Below are 23,933 nucleotides of genomic sequence, written 5' to 3' on the forward strand. Positions count from 1 at the left end.
GCAGGAAACACAATGCCGCCAAGAGGACCAATCACAGGGCTTGCGGTCTGCATCGATTCTACGCGTAGTTACATTTTGGAGGAGGTGCACGTCAGCTACGTGCGTAGGCCTCTGCGTAGGTACGGGGGCTACGCGGACCCCCGGCGTAAGCTACGCCGTTGATTCGACGCAGAAGTATGAATCAGCCTTTAGCCTAAAGCTAGCATCTCTTTGGCCTGCTGACTTCCAGGATGCTATCCTCCAGTCTCCTCCAGTCTCAGCCAGAGCCAGTACGGAACCCAGCCCATTGTCCACAGTCAGTGGTCCAGCTGAGACCGGTTCCCAGTCTAAAGGCCAAACCCTCTCCTAAATGGTTATTTGTTAAACTTAATTATTAATCATAGTGATGTTGAAGCATCCTAATGTTTTGTTTATGCTCTACGTCTTATACACAGACGGATATGAACAGAGCCTTCTGTCCATACTGTGCGTTCATTTCCGCACATTTCCTGGAAGCTTACAGACGTTGCTGTACTCCTGGAAATTGTGGGGTCAGTGTCACGCACAGTTCAGTCAACATTGACTACCAAGATGGCGACATTTGTTTAGTCGACTGAGCAGACCCATATCTAACACAAGAGTGTTTGAGAACATGGTGCCATAGACAGAGCTGCTAACAGCAGTGTGAAGCAGAGGACATGTTGAAAATGTGGCGTGCAGCCCTCAACAGGAACGTTCTGCATGTTTCACAAAGAAAGCCCGCTTCTCCTCTTCATTTGCAAAGTAAGCTCTGCTTTAGAGACAGGTGTTATGATCAAAGTTTGAAGTTTGGATTGTGATGCCATGTTCTTTTCAGTTTAATCCTCTGTGGAAAACTCTGCAGTTTTGGACTGATGTAGAGGTGTGTATTTATAAAGAAGGACTGATGTAGAGGTCTGTATTTATAAAGAAGGACTGATGTAGAGGTCTGTGTTTATAAAGAAGGACTGATGTAGAGGTCTGCATTTATAAAGAAGGACTGATGTAGAGGTCTGTGTTTATAAAGAAGGACTGATGTAGAGGTCTGCATTTATAAAGACGGACTGATGTAGAGGTCTGTATTTATAAAGAAAGACTTATGTAGAGGTCTGTATTCATAAAGAAGGACTGATGTAGAGGTCTGCATTTATAAAGAAGGACTGATGTAGAGGTCTGTATTTATAAAGAAGGACTTATGTAGAGGTCTGTATTTATAAAGAAGGACTTATGTAGAGGTCTGCATTTATAAAGAAGGACCAATGTAGAGGTCTGCATTTATAAAGAAGGACTGATGTAGAGGTCTGTATTTATAAAGAAGGACTGATGTCTGCATATAAACATTACCTTTAAACTGCATCTTTCATGAGGACTCCAGGAGCAGCTGAAGCTTGGATGGCAGGCTGGGTTTAGATTAGGTCAGAGGTGTTACAGCATGTTGTGCAGCGTCTGATCAGACAGACGCTGCACAACATGCTGTAACATGAATGAGCCCAAATTGAAGCTAGCAACATAAATTCTCATTTCAAAACAGTTGAGATTAAAAGGCTTTGTAATGGTGATTAAGAACAGAATCAACACTTTCCTTCAAACGCAGTCAGTGGAGGAATTCCAACAGAACTCAAATTGCACTCTGGTCAATCAAAGGTGGTTCAGGTTGTGGCCATAAGGCTCCTTAACAGACATATTTTAGCAAAGTGTACAATTTACCACAATTTTTAAAACATTTGGCCTGTAACGTAACACTTCATTCAGTGAAGAGTGTTGTCCCTGACATGTCAGATTTAAAGATATCACCTGAGGTTAATAACTGAAATGCCTTTCTGAACCACCTGTAAAAAAATGCATATATCATAGGGTTCACTGTAGAGTTTGAGAATCCCAACCACATAAGTCCTTCAATCAGTTGTGGGGGTAAGGAGTAACTAATGAAAGGGTCGATGATGTTGCAGACAAAGAAAGGAGTCCAAAAAGAAAGAAAGGCTCCCATTACAACAGCCAGAGTTTTAGTGGCTTTAGTCTGGCTTGATGTTTTCACTGAGCTCACACAGCCTGCCCTCTGTATGCTGCGGAACTGTTTCTGTGCCACCAGCAAAACCTTCAGATACACAGCAAGCATTATAACACCTGGCATGTAAAAGGAAAGAACGGATGAGAGTGTAGATGACAGTTTGCCCTGAAACAAAACACACCCTCCTTTACACACAACATGGTTATAATAAAACTCCTCAACACCCAAAATATTTAGTTTCAGAAAAATCATCCCAAAGCCTAAAAAAACTGAAATACTCCAAGTGAGCAGGATCATGATCAGCACTACATTATCAGTTATTCTGCTTCTGTAAAGCAGAGGTTGGCAAACAGCATAGTATCTGTCCACTGATATGAATGACAGATTCAGAATTGATGCTGTAACCAACATGACATCTGAGCTTAAGGAGACTTTACAGAAGAAGTCACCAAAGTACCAACAGGACTCTACAGTTCGGATCATATTGGGGAACATGACTAACAACCCTAAGAGCAGGTCAGACAAAGCCAGAGAGACAATCAGGTAGTTGGTTGGAGTATGGAGCTGCTTAAAATAAGCAACTGAGAAAGTCACAAAAAGGTTTCCACACACTGTCAGAACAATGATGATCCCAAAAATGATGTAGAGGGTGACACGCAGTGGCGTGGGGTAGTTTCTCTTCAGGCATGAAACGTTTCCAGATTCAAAGCAGAATGCTGGCTCCATCTGTTTGAAAGGAAACAAGAATTAAACATTAGGAATGGACTCAAATGTATGAACTGTAGCTCTGTCGGTCATCATTTATATACTTTAGTGCTTCTCTTATCAAAGTCAATACAAATGCTTGTTCACAAAGACGGCCGCGGAGCAGGTAGGGAGGTGACATAATGTGGAAGTTAATCTTCTGTAGCTCTGTAGAGCTGCTTCCTACCAGTTTGAATCTAACTGCCATTACCAGTCACCAGTGCAGTGCCTCTCACTCTTGCTAGAGCTCTTCAATATTTGAACTATTGCAACAACAGACATTACAAAGGGGGTACTGCTTTTTAACATGCTCATAAAACTGGTCATATATCACACAACTTTGTATTAATCTTGTTTGGAAAAAGTCCCAGAAGTAAAATTCTACTGAAGATCAGTAAATAGTAGCTGACACGGAGTCTTAGGAGCCGACTCATTCTTGTCATGTTCCCATGAAGCTCAGATCTGCTGTATCAACAGTAAAGGTGATATTAAATGACCAGTGATGACTAGCTATCAACCAACAGTCAGCTCACCTCAAAAAACATGTCCTATCAACTAAGAAGGCAAAATGCTGTTCAGAAATAACTTACAGATTAGACTACACGCCAGATTCTTAAAGCATATTATATATATTCACAAACATGCATCACACTTACCTTCCATAGTGAGCTGGGCAGTACTGCCACCAGAGCCGAAGGTGCCACACAAGGTCAACAGTGCATACTGAATGAGCTCTGTCTCCCCGGCCAGTGAAGTCGGAGGTTAAATACAGACCCTACAGAAGTGAGGTCAGACAGTCTGTCCCAACGGATAGTGACGTTTGGATAGTGATCAGGTAGAACAGCTGAGGAAAGATGTAGCAGAGGGGATAGGAAACACAGAGAAGTCGGTACTCCCAGGAAAGTTGAAACTTTGGTGTTTCAGTTCCCCCTAGGTTTATGTGGCCACTGTCAGTTTACACAGTTCCAGTTTCACAGGTGGAAAGGATAGAGAGGTTGGTTAATTCATACATCAGGAAATGGTTAGGGGTTCCTCTGTGTCTTAGTAGTATAGCAATGTATGGAAAGGGCTTACTCCAGCTACCATTAACTAGCTCAACTGAAGAGTTCAAGTGTGCAAAGGTCAGGACAGAGATGTTGCTATCTGGGAGCAGAGACGCAGTAGTGGGTAGGTTGGTTCCAAATCCAACTAGAGGTAGGAAATGGAATCCAGAAGATGCAGTACAGGAAGCAGAGGCAGCTCTTATGCACCTAGAGATTGTAGGGAACGTGCAGCAAGGCCGTGGGGGCTTGGGGCTTAGCTCAGGCAGGCCAATGTGGTACAAGGCAGGTCCTAAAGAGAGAAGGAAGCTGGTAGTGGAGCAGATACGTCCACAAGAGGAAGTGGTTAGGTGTACAAAGGCAGTGGCTCGTAATAAGATTTGAAATGAGTAAAACAACCTTCTAGTAACCAATGTCAGGATTTCAGACCCGGCTCTTCACAAACTCATGATCCAATCATTACCTGACCTAAAGAGGTAGATAAACTCAGCTCTGAGGTTTGAGCAGTGAGCCTTCCCTCCTGGCATCCAGTACACAAGCCTCTAGTCCTCACATCGCCTGCTTACATCCACCCTGCAAGCTTCCAGTCTGCACCTCTGCCCGCTACATGGCATTGAGCTTGTTAAGGCTGATTTATACTTCTGTGTCTCCCGTACGCAGCAGGGGCTGACGCGGACATGAGCACCACATACTTGTGCGTCAATGTGTCAGTGTCGCGCAGCAACAGTGTGGTCTCGCTGGTAGCCGGTCACCTCCTTCCGGCCCCTCTACGATCTCTGTCTACTTTTCCACAGAGATTCAGAGCGTGTTCTGTTAATCTACAGCTGATACATGTTACTGTTTATCATACAGACATGATTACATGAAGAATAGAGAGGAGGAGATGAAATACACGGACGATGTGCGGCCCATGTCCGGGATCCCGGAAGTGATATAAATGCAGGAAACACAATGCCGCCGTGAGGACCAATCACAGGGCTTGCGTTCTGCATCGATTCTACGCGTAGTTACATTTTGGAGGAGGTGCACGTCAGCTACGTGCGTAGGCCTCTGAGTAGGTACGGGGGCTACGCGGACCCCCGGCGTAGGCTACGCCGTTGATTCGACGCAGAAGTATGAATCAGCCTTTAGCCTAAAGCTAGCATCTCTTTGGCCTGCTGACTTCCAGGATGCTATCCTCCAGTCTCAGCCAGAGCCAGTAAGGAATCCAGCCCATGGTCCACAGTCAGTGGTCCAGCTGAGACCGGTTCCCAGTCTAAAGGCCAAACCCTCTCCTAAATGGTTATTTGTTAAACTTAATTATTAATCATAGTGATGTTGAAGCATCCTAATGTTTTGTTTATGCTCTACGTCTTATACACAGACGGATATGAACAGAGCCTTCTGTCCATACTGTGCGTTCATTTCCGCACATTTCCTGGAAGCTTACAGACGTTGCTGTACTCCTGGAAATTGTGGGGTCAGTGTCACGCACAGTTCAGTCAACATTGACTACCGAAGATGGCGACATTTGTTTAGTCGACTGAGCAGACCCATATCTAACACAAGAGTGTTTGAGAACATGGTGCCATAGACAGAGCTGCTAACAGCAGTGTGAAGCAGAGGACATGTTGAAAATGTGGCGTGCAGCCCTCAACAGGAACGTTCTGCATGTTTCACAAAGAAAGCCCGCTTCTCCTCTTCATTTGCAAAGTAAGCTCTGCTTTAGAGACAGGTGTTATGATCAAAGTTTGAAGTTTGGATTGTGAGGTATGAAAATGAACACAACATAAACACTCATTAGAGGTGTGAAAGGTGGTCTGATGGGGATGCAGGTAGATGTCAGCCTCCTCTCCAGACTTTTCACACCTTTAAGAATGGGGAACTCATTATCCCTGGCTGTACTCTCGCTCCTCCTCGACCAGGGAACTCGTTATGATCAGTACTTTCATCACTCATGTCTTTAACTGCTCGTTTCAAAGTAAACAAATTAGTGCCGGGTCAATATATTGAAAAACACAAACATTTGAAAACACTGGGGGGACTGGAGAGCGTCAAGGTGAATTGGTCACAGGCAGTGGGGCTATTCTTCAAAGTGTGGCAAGGCGAGCAGTGATGTGTAAGTAAGGGCAACGCCACCTGGGGACTTACACCCCAGGATGTAAACTAAATAACTAAACACACAGACAGGAAGGGCACGCGGTTCGAATTATCCACAGGACGAGAGAACGTGATTTCCAAAATATAAAATACTTTATTAAACAGTGATTAAAACAGACTTCCGGTTTGGTAAGCATGTGAGAAGGCAGCGTCGTCCGTGTCTCCGGTAGCTACCCTCTTATAAACCTACTTTTAACAGCCCCAAACTTCGTAAAACTACATCTGTAAGTCATTTACACGTTCAAACTCCAGAAACAATGTCTAAATCATCAAAGCCACAAAGAAAAACCGAAGCTGACCCCGCTACGTGCAGTAACTCCTGCCTTACTAGCATAACTAGCCTGCTGGAAGAGCATAGAGCTAGTATCTCAGCGGACATTAAAAAGGCATTCGCGGCCTTTGAGTCAAGACTTGACAGCATTCAAAGCACAATTACAGAACAGGGTCAACGTGTCGATTCACTTGAGACAAGCGCCGAACTACAGGATCAGCGAATTAGCGCACTGGAGACGAGATGTACGGCGTTAGCGGAATCCAACGCTAAGCTAGCGGCGAAGGCCGCGGATCTCGAGAGCCGGAGCCGCCGAAATAACATTCGGATAGTCGGCCTCCCAGAGTCTATTGAAGGCCCCAGACCCACGAGCTTCTTCGCGGACTTATTGGTAGAACTGTTGGGCGACCAAGTTCTCCAATCTCCCCCTGAACTGGACCGTGCACACAGGACCCTTGCAGCTAAACCTCGCCCCGGAGCAAGGCCACGTCCGGTAATAATCCGCGTCCACCGGTACCAGATTAAAGACCTTATCGTTCGGGAAGCTCGCAAGAGACGAGGGAAACTCCAATACCAGGGGACGACGGTCCAGATCTTTGAGGACTACTCGCCGGAGGTCGCCGAGGAACGGGCCAAATACAGGACGGTGATGTCAGAACTATATAACCTCGATCTCAGGCCGGCCCTGCTCTTCCCAGCCCGCCTGCAAATAACGCTTGACAATGGGACAAAGAAGAGATTTGCATCGCCTGAAGAAGCTACCACATTCACGGCTAACTTTCAGCGGGCCCCGAGGCCTGACTAGCTTAGCCGCTGGTCAGATGGGGGTCGGGCATCAGCTAATGCTATGCTATCGCTCCTATGGTGGGAGTGTTGACCGATAATGGAGTACTTTAAATATTCCAGAACTCTTCGCTCCGTGAGTATACAGCCCAAAGGTGCCTTGACCGTTTAAGAAACTACATGGAAGGGACCCCATGTAGCACCTTTGACCCACGGCTAGTTATACGCGCTAGGCTAAGTATAATCATACACTCGTGAGATGTTGTTTATAGTGATCCGTTCTATTGAGTCCCCATACTGTGGTGAGCTAAGTCATTTTGGCGCTTAGATATTTTACTTTATATTATATTATATTCCATAGTATATTTTTGTTTCTAAGATTGTTCAAAGTTCACACGTTTCAGTGGATTCAAGCTACAGATTTAGCATATGAACACTGAATGGTTGAAGGGCAGAGATCACTATAGGACCTTACATTATGTTTACCTGGTATATTCTGTTAGTACAAGTTCAATTATGTAAATTACAAATCTGTGTTATGCTAATACCCAAAAGAGTTTATGTTTTACAATGTTTAGCAGTGGAGGATCCCTTCTTTCTTTTTTTTTTTTTTTTTTTTCTCTTTTTGAAAGACTGAAACTCAATGTTGCTAAGCAGGTTCTGGTCGTGCTTTGTTTTCAATTCATATTGCTAAAATCATTTGGAAAATGGTTTATTTTTGTTAGACTTACGGATCATAAAACAAAGGGACACTAAATCTTAAGGGTTATACAGATCTACCTCAAGTTGAGGGTTATGTGGAGACAGTGATGAACCCAGGAGGATGAAGAAGCTGAAAAGGAAGTACACGGTTCAAGTTCTAGTAGATAGGTTTTTCTTGGGGGAGGGTATGGGAGGGGGGGTGGGGTACTCTTTCTATGTTTTCTGTTTTGTTATTGCTTTTGCTTTATTAACTGTATTGTTAGTTCTTAATGTCTCTTTTGGTACTGTCTATGAAGGTGTCGCTTTACTGGTTTCCAGCTGCTCGCGTCCCAGGGCTTACCTGGTGCCCTGGCGGCCTCGCGCTGCTCAATGGCTGCTGTGACTCATGGGGGGGGTAGCTCCGGACGGGAGGTAAGAATTGTCTCCCTGAACACTGGGGGACTGAATGCTGCCGTCAAACGGACCAAAGTTATGACACATATTAAGAACCTCAACGCAGACGTCATGTTTCTACAGGAGACTCATTTATGTAACTCCGACCATCGAAAAATAAATAGGCCTTGGATTGGACAAATGTACCACTCACAGTTTAATTGTAAAACTAGAGGAACGGCCATACTTATCAGGAAGAATGTTCATTTTATCTCTAATAAAACAATAGTAGATCCAAGTGGACGGTATATAATAGTTTCAGGTGTACTTTATCAAAAACCAGTCATCTTAGCTTCCATCTATGCCCCTAATTGGGATGACTATAATTTTGTGAAAACGTTGATTGCTACTATTCCAAATCTTGATACACATTTACTAATAATGGGAGGAGACATGAACTGCGTCATAGACCCTGTACTTGATAGATCCAACCCACGCCCAGCCCTCCTTTCCAAAATGGCCCAAACCTTAGTTGCCTTTATGGACCGTTTCGGTTATACAGACCCTTGGAGACACATGAATCCCTCTTCTAGGCAATACTCCTTCTTTTCTCACGCCCATCGCTCATTTTCTCGCATCGATTACTTTCTTGTAGATAAAACATTAATCCCGTCAATCATTTCTGCACAGTACTCCCCAATAACCGTTTCAGATCATGCCACGGTCATCCTAGACCTTCACTTCGACCTGAAACCTAAGAGAATCAAATTCTGGCGGCTCGATCCATTATTACTAGCTGATGAAAACTTTTGTAAAACAGTCTCTGATTCAATCAGTTTTTTTTGTGAGACTAATATAAACGAGGAGACCTCCCCAGCAATACTCTGGGAGACTCTTAAAGCATTCATCAGGGGAAAGATAATTTCATATTCATCCCACATAAATAAACAGCGCAAAACTCGTAAGAGAGACCTGGAGGAGTCAATAGCTAAAGTAGACAACCTGCTTTCAACAGTGCCAACCCCTGAGTTACATAAGGAAAGGATACAAATTCAAACAGAGTTGGAACTCCTTCTCACAACCGAGGCTGAACAAATTTTGCTACAGTCTCGCGGGGCCCTGTACGAGCACGGAGACAAGGCGGGCCGGCTTCTGGCCCATCAGCTAAAAGCCAAAAGGGCATCCAACCAAATTGTTCAAATCAAGGATCAGTTAGGCCAACTAGTATCGGATCCTGACAAAATAAATGACACTTTCAAGGCGTTTTACAGCCAACTGTATACTTCAGAGTCCCCAGAAGATGAGACTCAGATGAAGACCTTTTTTGAAAAGCTGGTCCTGCCTAGAATCTCATCCAATGATAGTCAAAGGTTAGATAGCCCCCTCCTACTCTCTGAAATAAAAGAAGCAATACAGTCCATGAAAAGTGGCAAATCCCCAGGGCCAGATGGGTACCCGGTGGAGTTTTTCAAAAAGTTTGCTGACCAACTAGCCCCATTACTGTTAGAAATGTTCAACTACTCATATAAACATGGCTCACTGCCTCCAACTCTCATGCAAGCCTCTATTTCACTAATTTACAAAAAAGATAAAGACCCAACTGACTGTGCGTCATACCGTCCAATCTCGCTTCTATCGGTGGATGTTAAAATTTTGTCTAAAATTCTGGCCCACCGCCTGGAGTCTATCTTACCCTCAGTCATCTCAGAGGACCAAACAGGATTCATAAAGGGAAGGCACTCCTTTTCAAATGTTCGAAGACTCCTAAACGTAATCCATAGTCCTTCATCCCCCACAGAGCCAGAAGCCGTAATAGCCCTCGATGCCGAAAAGGCGTTTGATAGGGTCGAGTGGACCTATCTTTTCCACTCCTTTCAACAATTTGGTTTTAGCGACTGCTTCATCTCTTGGCTCAGACTGGTCTATTCGTCCCCACACGCGTCTATTTGTACCAACTCTCAACGCTCGGATCCTTTTCTCCTCTCACGCGGCACGCGTCAGGGGTGCCCACTCTCCCCGTTGCTGTTTGCGCTTGCCATCGAGCCCTTGTCAGTTGCGCTGAAATCAGAAAGAATGGTCAAGGGTATTGAGAGATGGGGGATCGAGCATCGGGTCTCATTGTATGCGGACGATCTCCTTATCTATGTGAGGGACCCGGGACAAAGCATCCCACATATAATTAGTCTCTTAAGTGTGTTCGGTGGGTTCTCTGGATACAAATTGAATGTAGGGAAAAGTGAGTGCCTCCCAATTAACCAACTGGCAGTGGAGATTCCACCATCATCTATCCCATTTAGAGTAGTAACTACAGGACTAAAATACCTGGGCGTTGTAATTACACGATCTATGCGTACAACAAGAGAACAGAATTTTGATGCCCTAACATCAGCTGTTAAGTCAGACTTACAGAGATGGAATTGCTTACCGTTATCTTTAGCAGGCAGAATACAGACGGTCAAAAAGAACATTTTACCAAGGAACCTTTATCTTTTTCAGTGTTTACCTACTTTCCTCCCAAGGTCCTTCTTTAAATCCTTAAATAGTATAATATCCTCATTTATTTGGGCCGGCAAACATCCAAGAGCTAATAGGAGTTTACTTCAGAGAAGTAGGTCCGCAGGTGGACTGGGTTTACCTAACTTTATGACTTACTACTGGGCGGCCAATGTTCATAAAATAACACAATGGTTTATATCACCTCAACAGACTTGGTGCCGAATAGAGGCGGATTCATGCTCCACGTCCCTCCCTGCTCTCGTATGTAGCACTCTTCCACTTTCCCTCTCCGACTACACGACTAATCCTGTTATCATATCCACACTAAAGATTTGGACACAAATCCGACGACATTTTGGGTGGCTTCTCCTTCCACGGTCAACTCCCCTATGTGGCAACCACTTATTCATACCAGCAAAGACTGATCCTCGATTTGCTGCTTTGGAGAAGAGAGGCCTCTGTTGTTTGGGTGATTTGTACAGAGATGGTCTGTTTGCTAGCTTCGAACAGTTGAGCTCAACTTATAATTTGAACAGTGCAGACTTCTTTCGATACTTCCAACTTAGGGACTTTGCAAGGACCCATACGTTAGCCTTCCCCCGTATTCCGCCTCCCTGTGGGATAGACAATGCCCTTAAAGTTAAATCCCTCCCTAAGGGACATGTCTCCTTTTTCTACGACCTCCTGACTCCCTCTGATGAATCCATTCTAACCAACATTAAAACTAGTTGGGAATCAGAACTGCAACTAATGCATTTTGGGAGAAGGCTCTGAAAGTAATTAACAAATCATCAAGTTGTGCTAGGCTATCCCTTATTCAATTTAAAGTATTTCATAGGCTTCATTATAGCAAAGACAAACTCTCTAAGTTCTATCCAGATAAGACAGAAGAGGAGTGCAGTAGGTGCTCCCAAACCCCTTGCAACCTTACCCACATGTTTTGGACATGTCCCGAACTATGTGAGTATTGGAAAGCCTTCTTTTTGGCAATTTCTGACATCCTGGACCTAAAGATTCAGCCATCTCCTCATATAGCCATCTTTGGCAGAGCCCCGCTTGATTTAGCTACTACTAATACGCAAAACAATGTGATAGCATTTGTGTCCCTGGTTGCCCGGAAAAGAATCCTTTTGCTTTGGAAGTCTTCTCAACCACCTTTATTCAGAGTTTGGCTAAACGATGTTTTAAGGCTGCTAAAATTAGAAAAGGTAAAATTCACCATCAGGGGCTCATCGGATAAATTTTATACCCACTGGAGGCCTTTACTTGATTATGTAGACCGCCTCCCTCCCAAGGAGTTGACCCCATAGACGGCAGCGCTAATTCAGTGCCTTCTCCGTACTTCTTACCTACGTGCCCCCGTCCCTGGTGGCTGCCCCCCCCCCCCCCCCCCCCATTAGAGGCCTTTGCGCGGTGGAGTCTGGGCGCCTGGAGCCAACATGGGTCATGTGGACAATGCTGCCTGAGTTAGACTCTTTCTGACTGGGATGCGAGCAGCAAACAAAACTAATATCAAACTCCTTATGAACGACATCTTATATTTCTATTTATTTATTTATTTATTTCCTTACTTATTTATTTATGTCTGTACCACGTGTTACTTGATTGTATTGTATTTTATTTTACATTCTGTTTTGTTAATTTGAGCTGGGGTTTGAGGGAGTGGGGTGGTGGGAGGACGGTTGTTTGTGTGTGTGTGTGTTTGTGTGTGTTTAAAAACAGAAAAAGACTGTTAACTATTACACTGTATTGGTTGTACTGGAATAATCCTGCAAAAACAAAATTAAAAAAAAAAAAAAAACAGTGATTAAAACAGACGAAATGAAAGCATACTAAATAAGGGAAAATGTCAGTGGTATGGGGACTGCCAAAAGGAAATAAGGACAGGTCTGGGGCTTACCACGACAGCGGAAACAAAAGGGGGAGGGATCCAAAACTACACAACACCCGTAAGACAGCAAACCAAAAGTGAAAAAGGGATCCACCACCAGGGAACCGCTGCCGTTCTGGGGCCCTCAGCACCTGTAACAAAATGAAGAAACAAACACAATTAAAATCATGCAATGATGGCAGCCATCATACCACTATAACCCAAACTAAACCATAGAAACAAACCAATTTAAACACAATACATCAAAACAATCAAAACACAAACTCAATAGTCAATAAAGAAAATAACAAAAGCAGGGGAGATAAATCAAACAATTGAACTCATAATTTGTCTGCACATCTAAAACACCAGCCAGCAGACAGCTGAAACGGTGCGCCGATGGAGGCCCGAGCAAAGCCACCGGGCAGTTATTTCGCCTCACACAGTCCTGTGAAAGCGCCCGTGGTGTTCTCCAATCAAACACTTATTTCAGTGTTACACTCCAAGAAAAGACCCGTATGTCGGCGACAGCAGGAGGAAGCATGCAGCCCAGACTCGGCGAGTGATGGCTGGGAAAGAAAAGCTGTTAAATCCCTCACCAGACCATCAACAGCTAAATGTTAGAAACGACAGACAAACGCGCCTTACCCGCAGGAAACACACTGCGCACCCAGACCCAGCAGAACAGCTCAGCTCCCGTCAAACCACACTGCTGTAACGGAGCGAACACCAGAGTAAACAACCCGCACAGGTGAATGAATGAATCAAGCAGACAATGGAGCACGCCTACCTTCGGAAACCCGACACCACTCTCCGTGCCGCACAGGCACAACACCGGACGTATATCTCACGTCTGCCGGCTCCGTGAGGGAGGAAGAGGAACTACGCGCCACACTGACCCCTAAAGGTAGGGAGTGCAACTCCCTATCTTGCCACATCTACCCCCAGATTTTGCATCGCCACCCCGACAATGAACCAACAAACAAAACTACCACCAGGGTCTGAAAACGGCTATCTGGACATTAGACATAGGCTGCGCCGGCTGTGGTGGATTACTCAGCGGAAGATGGTGAACGTTGGAATGTTGACCAGCTGTAGAGCGAGCAGTCCGACGCAGAACCTGCTGACTGGTGCCAGGTTGCTCTGATGGGGACAAGGAAAAAACTGGCGGTACGAGGTCACTCTGAGCCGAAGGTACACTTGAATCGACCTGAACCTCTGAACGAGTTGTCGCAGCGGAACTACTCGGACCTGTAGAACGACGTACCGACACAGGCGGCATAGGTGTTTCTGGTACCAAGAGCCACAAGTCGCCATCACTGAGGGATTCACCCTCTACCTGTTCCAGGCCAGAAGGCGAGGGGTCCCTGGGAGGGGTCGGTAGAGGCTGAGCCCTGATAACCGCCTTCAACATGTCCCGGTGTACTGTTCGTGCATGATGCAAGTCATGCACTGGAGCGACAGTGTATACTGCTCCTTGATTCGCTGGGGCTTTTAACACCTGATGGACTACAGAGCTCCAGACATCATGAATTTTGTGAGGACCCCTTGCACTGTGAACTTTAAGGTAAACCAAATGGCCCACCGGTAAGGGTGCATCACGAACCCGCTGGTCATGACGCTCCTTCCCGTGACCAGCCGCAGCCAACAACCGTTCTTTAGCACCCTCAAAAGCCACCTGAAGCCTGGCTTGATGCTCAAAAACCTATTCCTGTACTTCCCCACGTACAGGATCCTGAACTCGCCCCAACAGAAAACCGATGGGGAGACGAGGTTCTCTACCGAACATCAGGTAGAAGGGTGACTCTCCTGTGCCCTGATGGGATGTGGTGTTGTAGGAGAACAACACCTGGGGCAAACAGGAGACCCAGTCCCGTTTCCTCGAGACTGGAAGAGTGCGTAGGAGGTTGTGGAGGGTTCTGTTGAACCGCTCGCACTGCCCATTGCCCGCTGGATGGTATGGAGTAGTGCGAGACTTCGCAACCTCGTACAAGCAGCAGAGCTGGTGCAGCACAGCGCTCTCAAAACTCCTCCCCTGGTCTGAATGAAGACGGGTTGGAACACCAAATTTGTAGAACCACTCTGTCAGGAGAACATGGGCCACAGTAGAGGCCCGTTGGTCCCGAGTGGGAACAGCAGCGGTGTACTTGCTAAAAACGTCTGTCATAACAAGGACGTTTTCAACGCCATTGCTGGAGGGCTCCAACAGGGTAAAATCAATGGCCAAGATTTCATTTGGCTCCGAAGCAAGCAAGTGACCCATAAAGCTATGCGGCACTGACCCAGAGTCTTTTGCAACCTGGCAGCGCTCGCACTCTTGGACCCACTGTTTGATGTCCGATGACATCACCGGCCAGGAGCAACGCTGCCTCACCAGGTCAGTGGTCCGGTCAATGCCCTGGTGGCCATGCTCCTGATGCAAGCGGTTAAGGGTGTCTTGCTTAAGGACTGCAGGCAGAACCAGTTGGAGGGATTCACCCCCACCATCAGGCTGGAAGACCCGTCGGTGAAGCACACCCTCTTTTTCAACCAAATGGTTCCACTGACGCATAAGGGCCATCGCCGGCTTAGAAACCTGAGGTCTCTCAGCCGGCGTCGGCCGAGCCCGTCTCCGCCAAAACACCAAAAACTCTTTCACAAGGGGATCTGCCTCCTGCAAGGAACGAATGTCAGCAGGAGAGGGAGATGGAAAAGCAGATACTACACCCTGGGTTGCCACCACCCTTGGGTCTAGAACTGCTGCACGCTGGAGGACACTGGGGACTGAAGTGCCTGGCACGACACCATCAGCCAAACCCGAACCAGACAGATACTGCCGGGAGAGTGCATCACTAGTCCGATTACCGGACCTGATCGGTACTGGATTTCAAAATCAAACGCAGCCAACTGGGCGGCCCAACGATGCTCCGTGGCACCCAGCTTGGCAGATTGCAGGTAGCTCAACGGGTTGTTATCAGGGCTAAAAACTCCAGCTTCATGGAGCTGTAGTTATCCATGTTTCCCTCCGTTGGCCTGAGGCCACGACTGGCATAAGCGACAAGCTGAACACCTCTGTCGATCTCTTGAGAGAGGACTGCTCCCAGGCCACTATGACTGGCATCAACCTCCAAAATGAAGGGACGGGCAAAGTCAGCATAAGTGAGCACAGGGGCAGAAACTAGCTTCGACTTCAAGGCCTCAAAACTGGCTTCACACTACGGCGTCCAGGCAGCACCCAGGGCTTGCTCGGATCCTTTTCTGGGCTTTTTGCTTGCAAGCTCAGCTACTAATTTATGCAGAGGGTCGGCCAGTTGCGCAAAACCCTCTACAAAACGCCGATAGTAGCTGGCAAAACCCAAAAAGGAGCGCAGCTCTGTAACATGACGGGGCCGCTTCCATTTGGACACAGCCTCGATCTTCTCAGGGTCTGTGGAGACTCCATCGCTTGAGATGACACGGCCTGAGTACTTAACTTCCTTCTGGAAGAAAGAGCACTTCTCCAGTTTGGCCTGTAGACCTTCCTTTTGGAGCCGACCAAGCACTACTTCCAGCCGCTGCAGATGCTGAGAAACGGAGGAGGAGAAAACAACGATGTCATCAAGGTACAGAAGGAGGGACTGTCCTTGCTGATCTCCAAACATCCTCTGCATCAGCCGCTGGAAGGTGCTTGGGGCGTTACATAGCCCAAAAGGCATCCTGTTGAACTCAAAAAGTCCAAAAGGGGTACAAAAAGCGGTCTTAGGCTTATCTGGTTCTGACATTGGCACCTGGTTGTACCCACTAGCCAGGTCAATTGTCGAGAACCAGCGGGCACCACAAAGCGCATCCAGGCTTTCCTCAATGCGAGGCAGTGGGAACGCATCCTTCCTGGTTTTGCTGTTCAAAAGGCGGTAGTCAACGCACAAGCGCAGATTCCCATCCTTCTTCCGGACCAGAACGATGGGTGAGGCATAGGGGCTACAGCTTTCCTTAATGACTTGCGCCTCGAGAAGCTGATTGATGTGAGCCTTCACTGCCTCATACTCTGAGGGAGGGATGCGACGATACCTTTGTCGAACAGGGACATCATCAAGGAGCGGAATGTCATGGGAGATGAGGCCAGTACAGCCCAAGTCTCCATCGTGGGCTGCAAAGACTGAACTGTACTCCTGCAACACAGACCTCACCTCCCCCTGCTCCTCCTCTGTCAACATGGACAGATCCACTTGTGGGGTCACTCCCGTGGTCGAGCTACTGGCTGTTTGTGAGGAGATCGTAGCCGTGGTAGGCCTCACCTCAGTCACCCCTGTGGGTAAACTAACAACCTGGGCACCACTGAGAGCACCAAGACAAGTCCGAGGATACAGGAGAATATCGCTGGTTCCCACATTGACCACCAGAATATAAGCCGTACCCCGGACAAGTTGAACCAAGCATGGAGACGCCAGCAACCCCGCTGGCAGACCAGAATCGGGGGGCTCGAACAGCGCCGGCTGATCTCCAAAGTGTGGAGAGCAAGTGCTGGCCACAATCTTCATTACTCCGCCAGGGATGCGAAGGGCCCGTTTACCCTGCACCCGAACTGAACCCATAGGGTCCTTCTGAACCTGGGCAGCAGCCTGGTGGCACTTCTGGAGGGCCTCAATGACAGGGCCAGGGGCCTGCAACACAGGGGGTGAATCAAAGAGAGACCGACCATATGCCCCGAAAAGATTCCGATAGCAACGTCGGATAATGTTCATCCCCAAGACTCCAGGGACTGAGGCCACAGCTTCAGGGGGGTCTTTTACGACCAAGATTGCGCAGCGGGACATCTCCTTCCCACAGAGGGTCACGTCAAGCTCCAAATAGCCAACATATGGAATGGCTAGGCCATTAGCTGCTCGCAGCTGTAGCCAATGACAGGACCGCAGGCGATCATGATCCCAAGGTGCGAAATGCTCCTGGAAAAAGCTTTCAGTTATAGTGGACACCATGGACCCAGTATCCATCAAACACGACACACTGACCCCTAAAGGTAGGGAGTGCAACTCCCTATCTTGCCACAAAAGCTATCACAGCTCAGTCAATATCCAGGATGAAGACGTTTGTTTAGTCGACTAAGTAAACACATGTCAAACACAGATACACAGATATAACAGAGACCCATATTCATAGTATTCATCTGTTCATTTATGGTTGATGTTTAATAAATAAAAGAAAGATTTAAGATGTAGTGGTGACTGATTGTCCAAACCAGTGGCGGCTGGCCAATAGGGGCGCTAGGGCGCCGCCCCACCACCCACCACAAGACATTAAAAATTTTTTAAAAAAAATAAATAAATAAAAATTTAAATAATAAAATAATATTCTGAACTGTATGTATATATATTTTAAAATGAGCAAGATTAATATTGTATAGTTAAATATTTATTAGCAAAGCTGTTTCGTTCATCTGTGTTGTCTGATTGGTGACGTATGTTCCCCATGGGTTTTCCCCATAGACTGGTTTTCTCCGGTTTTCCTCCGGGGCGCAGAAATCTTTGGCCATAGACTCTGGTTAAAAGTTGTACATGCGCAGTAGCTCCTCTTCAATATAAGAGATAGGGCCGTGTCGGGGCGCACCTTCCCTGCGCCCAGAGCTGAATGCAGCTTGATTTACATACCACCACCCTCCTGTCATGGGGCTGACGTCACAGCCGTCTGTCATCAAGCGCGGCTGATTGACAGCTCGAGCCGTGGGAGTAGGAGACGATCGGACAGAGACGCAGAGAAAGTAAATAACTCAGTGAAGTCACTCAAAACATCACCTTTTGAGAGGAGAACATATCAGGAGAAGCTCCACGTGAAAGAGCGTGGACCTGATCAGCCGAACATCAACATTAATCATCAGTCCAAAGACAGAGGGAGACAATACACCCGGTCTTTTTCCAGGACCTGGTTTAGCAACAAGGCTAACTACATGCAGTGATGCTAATGCGTTAGTCTGCTTTCCCTGCCTCCTTTTCCAAACATCAGGATCTGACCCAGCATGGATTAAGACAGGTATTACTGATTTAAAGAACTTTTCAGAAAAGTTAAACTGGCAGGAATAGTAATGCTATTATTTGACAGATTATTTGTTAACAAGCATTATACACAGTGTAACAGCGCCCTCTGCTGGCGAGCATGTAAAATCATTACTACACACACATTAATTGGTGATACATGAATAATATCTACGCCTCTTTAAATAAGTACTGAGACAATGATTAGCTTACACAGCTTATACACATGGTAAACACAAATCTTATTAATCAATGATCTACTGAAGCTATTTAGCCTACTGCACCAGTGGCAGCCTGAATACTACAGTCACAAGACACCATCACCATGGTCACTTATCTATTACAGGTGATGCAGCAAGACAATCAAATGAATCTTGCTGAATCTGAGAGGTGCTTCTCAACACTGCAGAGAATCAAGACCTTCCTCAGGAACACAATGTCACAGGATCGTCTCAATGCATTGGCCATGCTCTCTATGGAGAAGAAACTTGTCAAAAGCATCGCTGACTTTAACCATAGAGTCATTGAGAAATGTATTTCTCTCAAGGAAAGAAGAGCAAAATTTATGAACAAAAGTTAGAACAGTACATGACATTACAATGTTGCTTTTGCTGTTTTCGTGTATGTAAATACACTGGTGTGATACCCCAGACATTTACCAAAAAGCAAGCAAACATGTACTATTTTGGAGTTATAGCCCCCCCTGGAGAAAACTCCACCAGCCGCCACTGGTCCAAACTGAAAGATTCACTGTGCTCTTCTTGCTGAGAGCAGCTCCCTTCATCATGTTTTTGTAGAGCGCTTGACTTATATAAATCCAGTTATTCTTATCACTTTCTATCACTCTGTCTGCTCATCGAGGTCTCAAGCAGCAAATGCTGCTTACATCTATCCTGCCATGTTCTTTTCAGTTTAATCCTCTGTGGAAAACTCTGCAGTTTTTGACTGATGTAGAAGTATGTATTTATAAAGAAGGACTGATGTAGAGGTCTGTATTTATAAAGAAGGACTGATGTAGAGGTCTGTATTTATAAAAAAAAAAAAGGACCAATGTAGAGGTCTGCATTTATAAAGGAGGACTGATGTAGAGGTCTGCATTTATAAAGAACTGATGTAGAGGTCTGTATTTATAAAGAAGGACCAATGTAGAGGTCTGCATTCATAAAGAAGGACTGATGTAGAGGTCTGTATTTGTAAAAAAAGGACCAATGAAGACGTCTGCATTTATAAAGAAGGACTGATGTAGAGGTCTGTATTTATAAAGAAGGACCAATGTAGAGGTCTGCATTTATAAAGAAGGACCAATGTAGAGGTCTGCATTTATAAAGAAGGACCAATGTAGAGGTATGCATTTATAAAGAAGGACTGATGTAGAGGTCTGTATTCATAGAGAAGGACTGATGTAGAGGTCTGTATTTGAAAAAAAGTACCAATGTAGAGGTCTGCATTTATAAAAAAAAGACTGATGTAGAGATCTGTATTTATAAAGAAGGACTGATGTAGATGTCGGTATTTATAAAGAAGGACCAATGTAGAGGTCGGCATTCATAAAGAAGGACTGATGTAAATGTCGGTATTTATGAAGAAGGACTGATGTAGAGGTCTGTATTTATAAAGAAGGACTGATGTAGAGGTCTGTATTTATAAAGAAGGACTGATGTAGAGGTCTGTATTTATAAAGAAGGACTGATGTAGAGGTCTGTATTTATAAAGAAGGACTGATGTAGAGGTCTGTATTTATAAAGAAGGACTGATGTAGAGGTCTGTATTTATAAAGAAGGACTGATGTAGAGGTCTGTATTTATAAAGAAGGACTGATGTAGAGGTCTGCATTTTTAAAGAAGGACCGATGTAGAGGTCTGTATAGAGGTCTGTATTTATAAAGAAGGACTAATGTAGAGGTCTGCATTTATAAAGAAGGACCGATGTAGAGGTCTGTATAGAGGTCTGTATTTATAAAGAAGGACCGATGTAGAGGTCTGTATTCATAAAGAAGGACTGGTGTAGAGGTCTGTATTTATAAAGAAGGACCAATGTAGAGGTCTGTATTTATGAAGAAGGACTGATGTAGAGGTCTGTATTTATAAAGAAGGACTGATGTAGAGGTCTGTATTCATAAAGAAGGACTGATGTAGAGGTCTGCATTTAAAAACGAGGACTGATGTAGAGGTCTGTATTTATAAACAAGGACTGATGTAGAGGTCTGTATTTATAAAGAAGGACTGATGTAGAGGTCTGTATTTATAAACAAGGACTGATGTAGAGGTCTGTATTTATAAAGAAGGACTGATGTAGAGGTCTGTATTTATAAAGAAGGACTGATGTAGAGGTCTGTATTTATAAAGAAGGACTGATGTAGAGGTCTGTATTTATAAAGAAGGACTGATGTAGAGGTCTGTATTTATAAAGAAGGACTGATGTAGAGGTCTGTATTTATAAAGAAGGACTGATGTAGAGGTCTGTATTTATAAAGAAGGACTGATGTAGAGGTCTGTATTTATAAAGAAGGACTGATGTAGAGGTCTGTATTTATAAAGAAGGACTGATGTAGAGGTCTGTATTTATAAAGAAGGACTGATGTAGAGGTGTAGCTGCATGATATTGCACTTGTGACCACTCAGTTTTGACTTTTGCTCTGCATTCACATACAGGTCATCTACACTTGTGCAGGTTGATAATAAGGATGTTCAGGTTTACTTGATTAGATTTGCTTGTCTGTTAAGTGATTTCACAAATGTGTTACTGTAGGCCTGAAATGTTGGTGAGTGGTGTCTCTCAGCTGTAGTTCAGCCTCCCTCCACTAGCTGGAGCTGTAGCTTGGGTTAATGTCTGCTCTCATAACGCTCTACATCCTGGATGTAAATGGTCACAGGTGGCAGTTGATAGTGATAGTTGTCAGCTTGGGCTTACGGTGGGCCAAAAAACTCTACTGCATTCTTTGAAACGTACTTGTGACAGGTTATCTTAATTCACATCGTTCTGCACCATGGGCTTTAGTTTTTCTGACGCTGTCTGCATATAAACATTACCTTTAAACTGCATCTTTCATGAGGACTCCAGGAGCAGCTGAAGCTTGGATGGCAGGCTGGGTTTAGATTAGAGCAGAGGTGTTACAGCATGTTGTGCAGCGTCTGATCAGACAGACACTGCACAACATGCTGTAACATGAATGAGCCCAAATTGAAGCTAGCAACGTAAATGTGCATTTCAAAACAGTTGAGATTAAAAATCTTTGTAATGGTGATTAAGAACAGAATCAACACTTTCCTTCAAACCCAGTCTGTGGAGGAATTCCAACAGAACTCAAATTGCACTCTGGTCAATCAAAGGTGGTTCAGGTTGTGGCCATAAGGCTCCTTAACAGACATACTTTAGCAAGGTCTACAATTTACCACAATTTTTAAAACATGTGGCCTGTAACGTAACACTTCATTCAGTGAAGAGTGTTGTCCCTGACATGTCAGATTTAAAGATATCACCTGAGGTTAATAACTGAAATGCCTTTCTGAACCACCTGTAAAAAAATGCATATATCATAGGGTTCACTGTAGAGTTCAAGGCTCCCAACCACATAAGTACTTCAAACAGTTGTGGGGGTACTGAGTAACTAATGAAAGGGTCGATGATGTTGCAGACAAAGAAAGGAGTCCAAAAAGAAAGAAAGGCTCCCATTACAACAGCCAGAGTTTTAGTGGCTTTAGTCTGGCTTGATGTTTTCACTGAGCTCACACAGCCTGCCCTCTGTATGCTGCGGAACTGTTTCTGTGCCACCAGCAAAACCTTCAGATACACAGCAAGCATTATAACACCTGGCATGTAAAAGGAAAGAACGGATGAGATTACACTTGAAGGTCCACTGACAAACAAAACACACCCTCCTTTACACACAACATGGTTATAATAAAACTCCTCAACACCCAAAATATTTAGTTTCAGAAAAATCATCCCAAAGCCTAAAAAAACTGAAATACTCCAAGTGAGCAGGATCATGATCAGCACTACATTATCAGTTATTCTGCTTCTGTAAAGCAGAGGTTGGCAAACAGCATAGTATCTGTCCACTGATATGAATGACAGATTCAGAATTGAGGCTGTAACCAACATGACATCTGAGCTTAAGGAGACTTTACAGAAGAAGTCACCAAAGTACCAACAGGACTCTATGGTTCGGATCATACTGGGGAACATGGCTAACAACCCTAAGAGCAGGTCAGACACAGCCAGAGAGACAATCAGGTAGTTGGTTGGAGTATGGAGCTGCTTAAAATAAGCAACTGAGAAAGTCACAAAAAGGTTTCCACACACTGTCAGAACAATGATGATCCCAAAAATGATGTAGAGGGTGACACGCAGTGGCGTGGGGTAGTTTCTCTTCAGGCATGAAACGTTTCCAGATTCAAAGCAGAATGCTGGCTCCATCTGTTTGAAAGGAAACAAGAATTAAACATTAGGAATGGACTCAAATGTATGAACTGTAGCTCTGTCGGTCATCATTTATATACTTTAGTGCTTCTCTTATCAAAGTCAATACAAATGCTTGTTCACAAAGACGGCCGCGGAGCAGGTAGGGAGGTGACATAATGTGGAAGTTAATCTTCTGTAGCTCTGTAGAGCTGCTTCCTACCAGTTTGAATCTAACTGCCATTACCAGTCACCAGTGCAGTGCCTCTCACTCTTGCTAGAGCTCTTCAATATTTGAACTATTGCAACAACAGACATTACAAAGGGGGTACTGCTTTTTAACATGCTCATAAAACTGGTCATATATCACACAACTTTGTATTAATCTTGTTTGGAAAAAGTCCCAGAAGTAAAATTCTACTGAAGATCAGTAAATAGTAGCTGACACGGAGTCTTAGGAGCCGACTCATTCTTGTCATGTTCCCATGAAGCTCAGATCTGCTGTATCAACAGTAAAGGTGATATTAAATGACCAGTGATGACTAGCTATCAACCAACAGTCAGCTCACCTCAAAAAACATGTCCTATCAACTAAGAAGGCAAAATGCTGTTCAGAAATAACTTACAGATTAGACTACACGCCAGATTCTTAAAGCATATTATATATATTCACAAACATGCATCACACTTACCTTCCATAGTGAGCTGGGCAGTACTGCCACCAGAGTCGAAGGTGCCACACAAGGTCAACAGTGCATACTGAATGAGCTCTGTCTCCCCGGCCAGTGAAGTCGGAGGTTAAATACAGACCCTACAGAAGTGAGGTCAGACAGTCTGTCCCAACGGATAGTGACGTTTGGATAGTGATCAGGTAGAACAGCTGAGGAAAGATGTAGCAGAGGGGATAGGAAACACAGAGAAGTCGGTACTCCCAGGAAAGTTGAAACTTTGGTGTTTCAGTTCCCCCTAGGTTTATGTGGCCACTGTCAGTTTACACAGTTCCAGTTCCACGGGTGGAAAGGATAGAGAGGTTGGTTAATTCATACATCAGGAAATGGTTAGGGGTTCCTCTGTGTCTTAGTAGAATAGCAATGTATGGAAAGGGCTTACTCCAGCTACCAATAAC

General features: G+C 45.0%; 2 protein-coding genes across 2 annotated transcripts; both read right to left on the reverse strand.

Moving 5' to 3' along the window:
• Window positions 1–1,741: 1,741 nt before the first annotated feature.
• On the reverse strand, window positions 1,742–5,005 carry LOC117825626 (trace amine-associated receptor 1-like). The gene is made up of 2 exons (XM_034701539.1): window positions 4,952–5,005; window positions 1,742–2,731 (listed from the first exon to the last, which is right to left on the reverse strand). Exons 1-2 carry the CDS (start codon window positions 5,003–5,005, stop codon window positions 1,742–1,744), a joined length of 1,044 nt encoding a protein of 347 aa, XP_034557430.1.
• Window positions 5,006–21,835: 16,830 nt separating this feature from the next.
• Window positions 21,836–22,825, reverse strand: LOC117825627 (trace amine-associated receptor 1-like). Its single transcript, XM_034701540.1, has one exon. The coding sequence runs from the start codon at window positions 22,823–22,825 to the stop codon at window positions 21,836–21,838; it is 990 nt and encodes a 329-aa protein (XP_034557431.1).
• Between the last annotated feature and the right edge of the window lie 1,108 nt (window positions 22,826–23,933).

Source organism: Notolabrus celidotus, chromosome 14 (genome assembly GCF_009762535.1).
Source record: "Notolabrus celidotus isolate fNotCel1 chromosome 14, fNotCel1.pri, whole genome shotgun sequence".
NCBI lineage: Eukaryota > Metazoa > Chordata > Actinopteri > Labriformes > Labridae > Notolabrus > Notolabrus celidotus.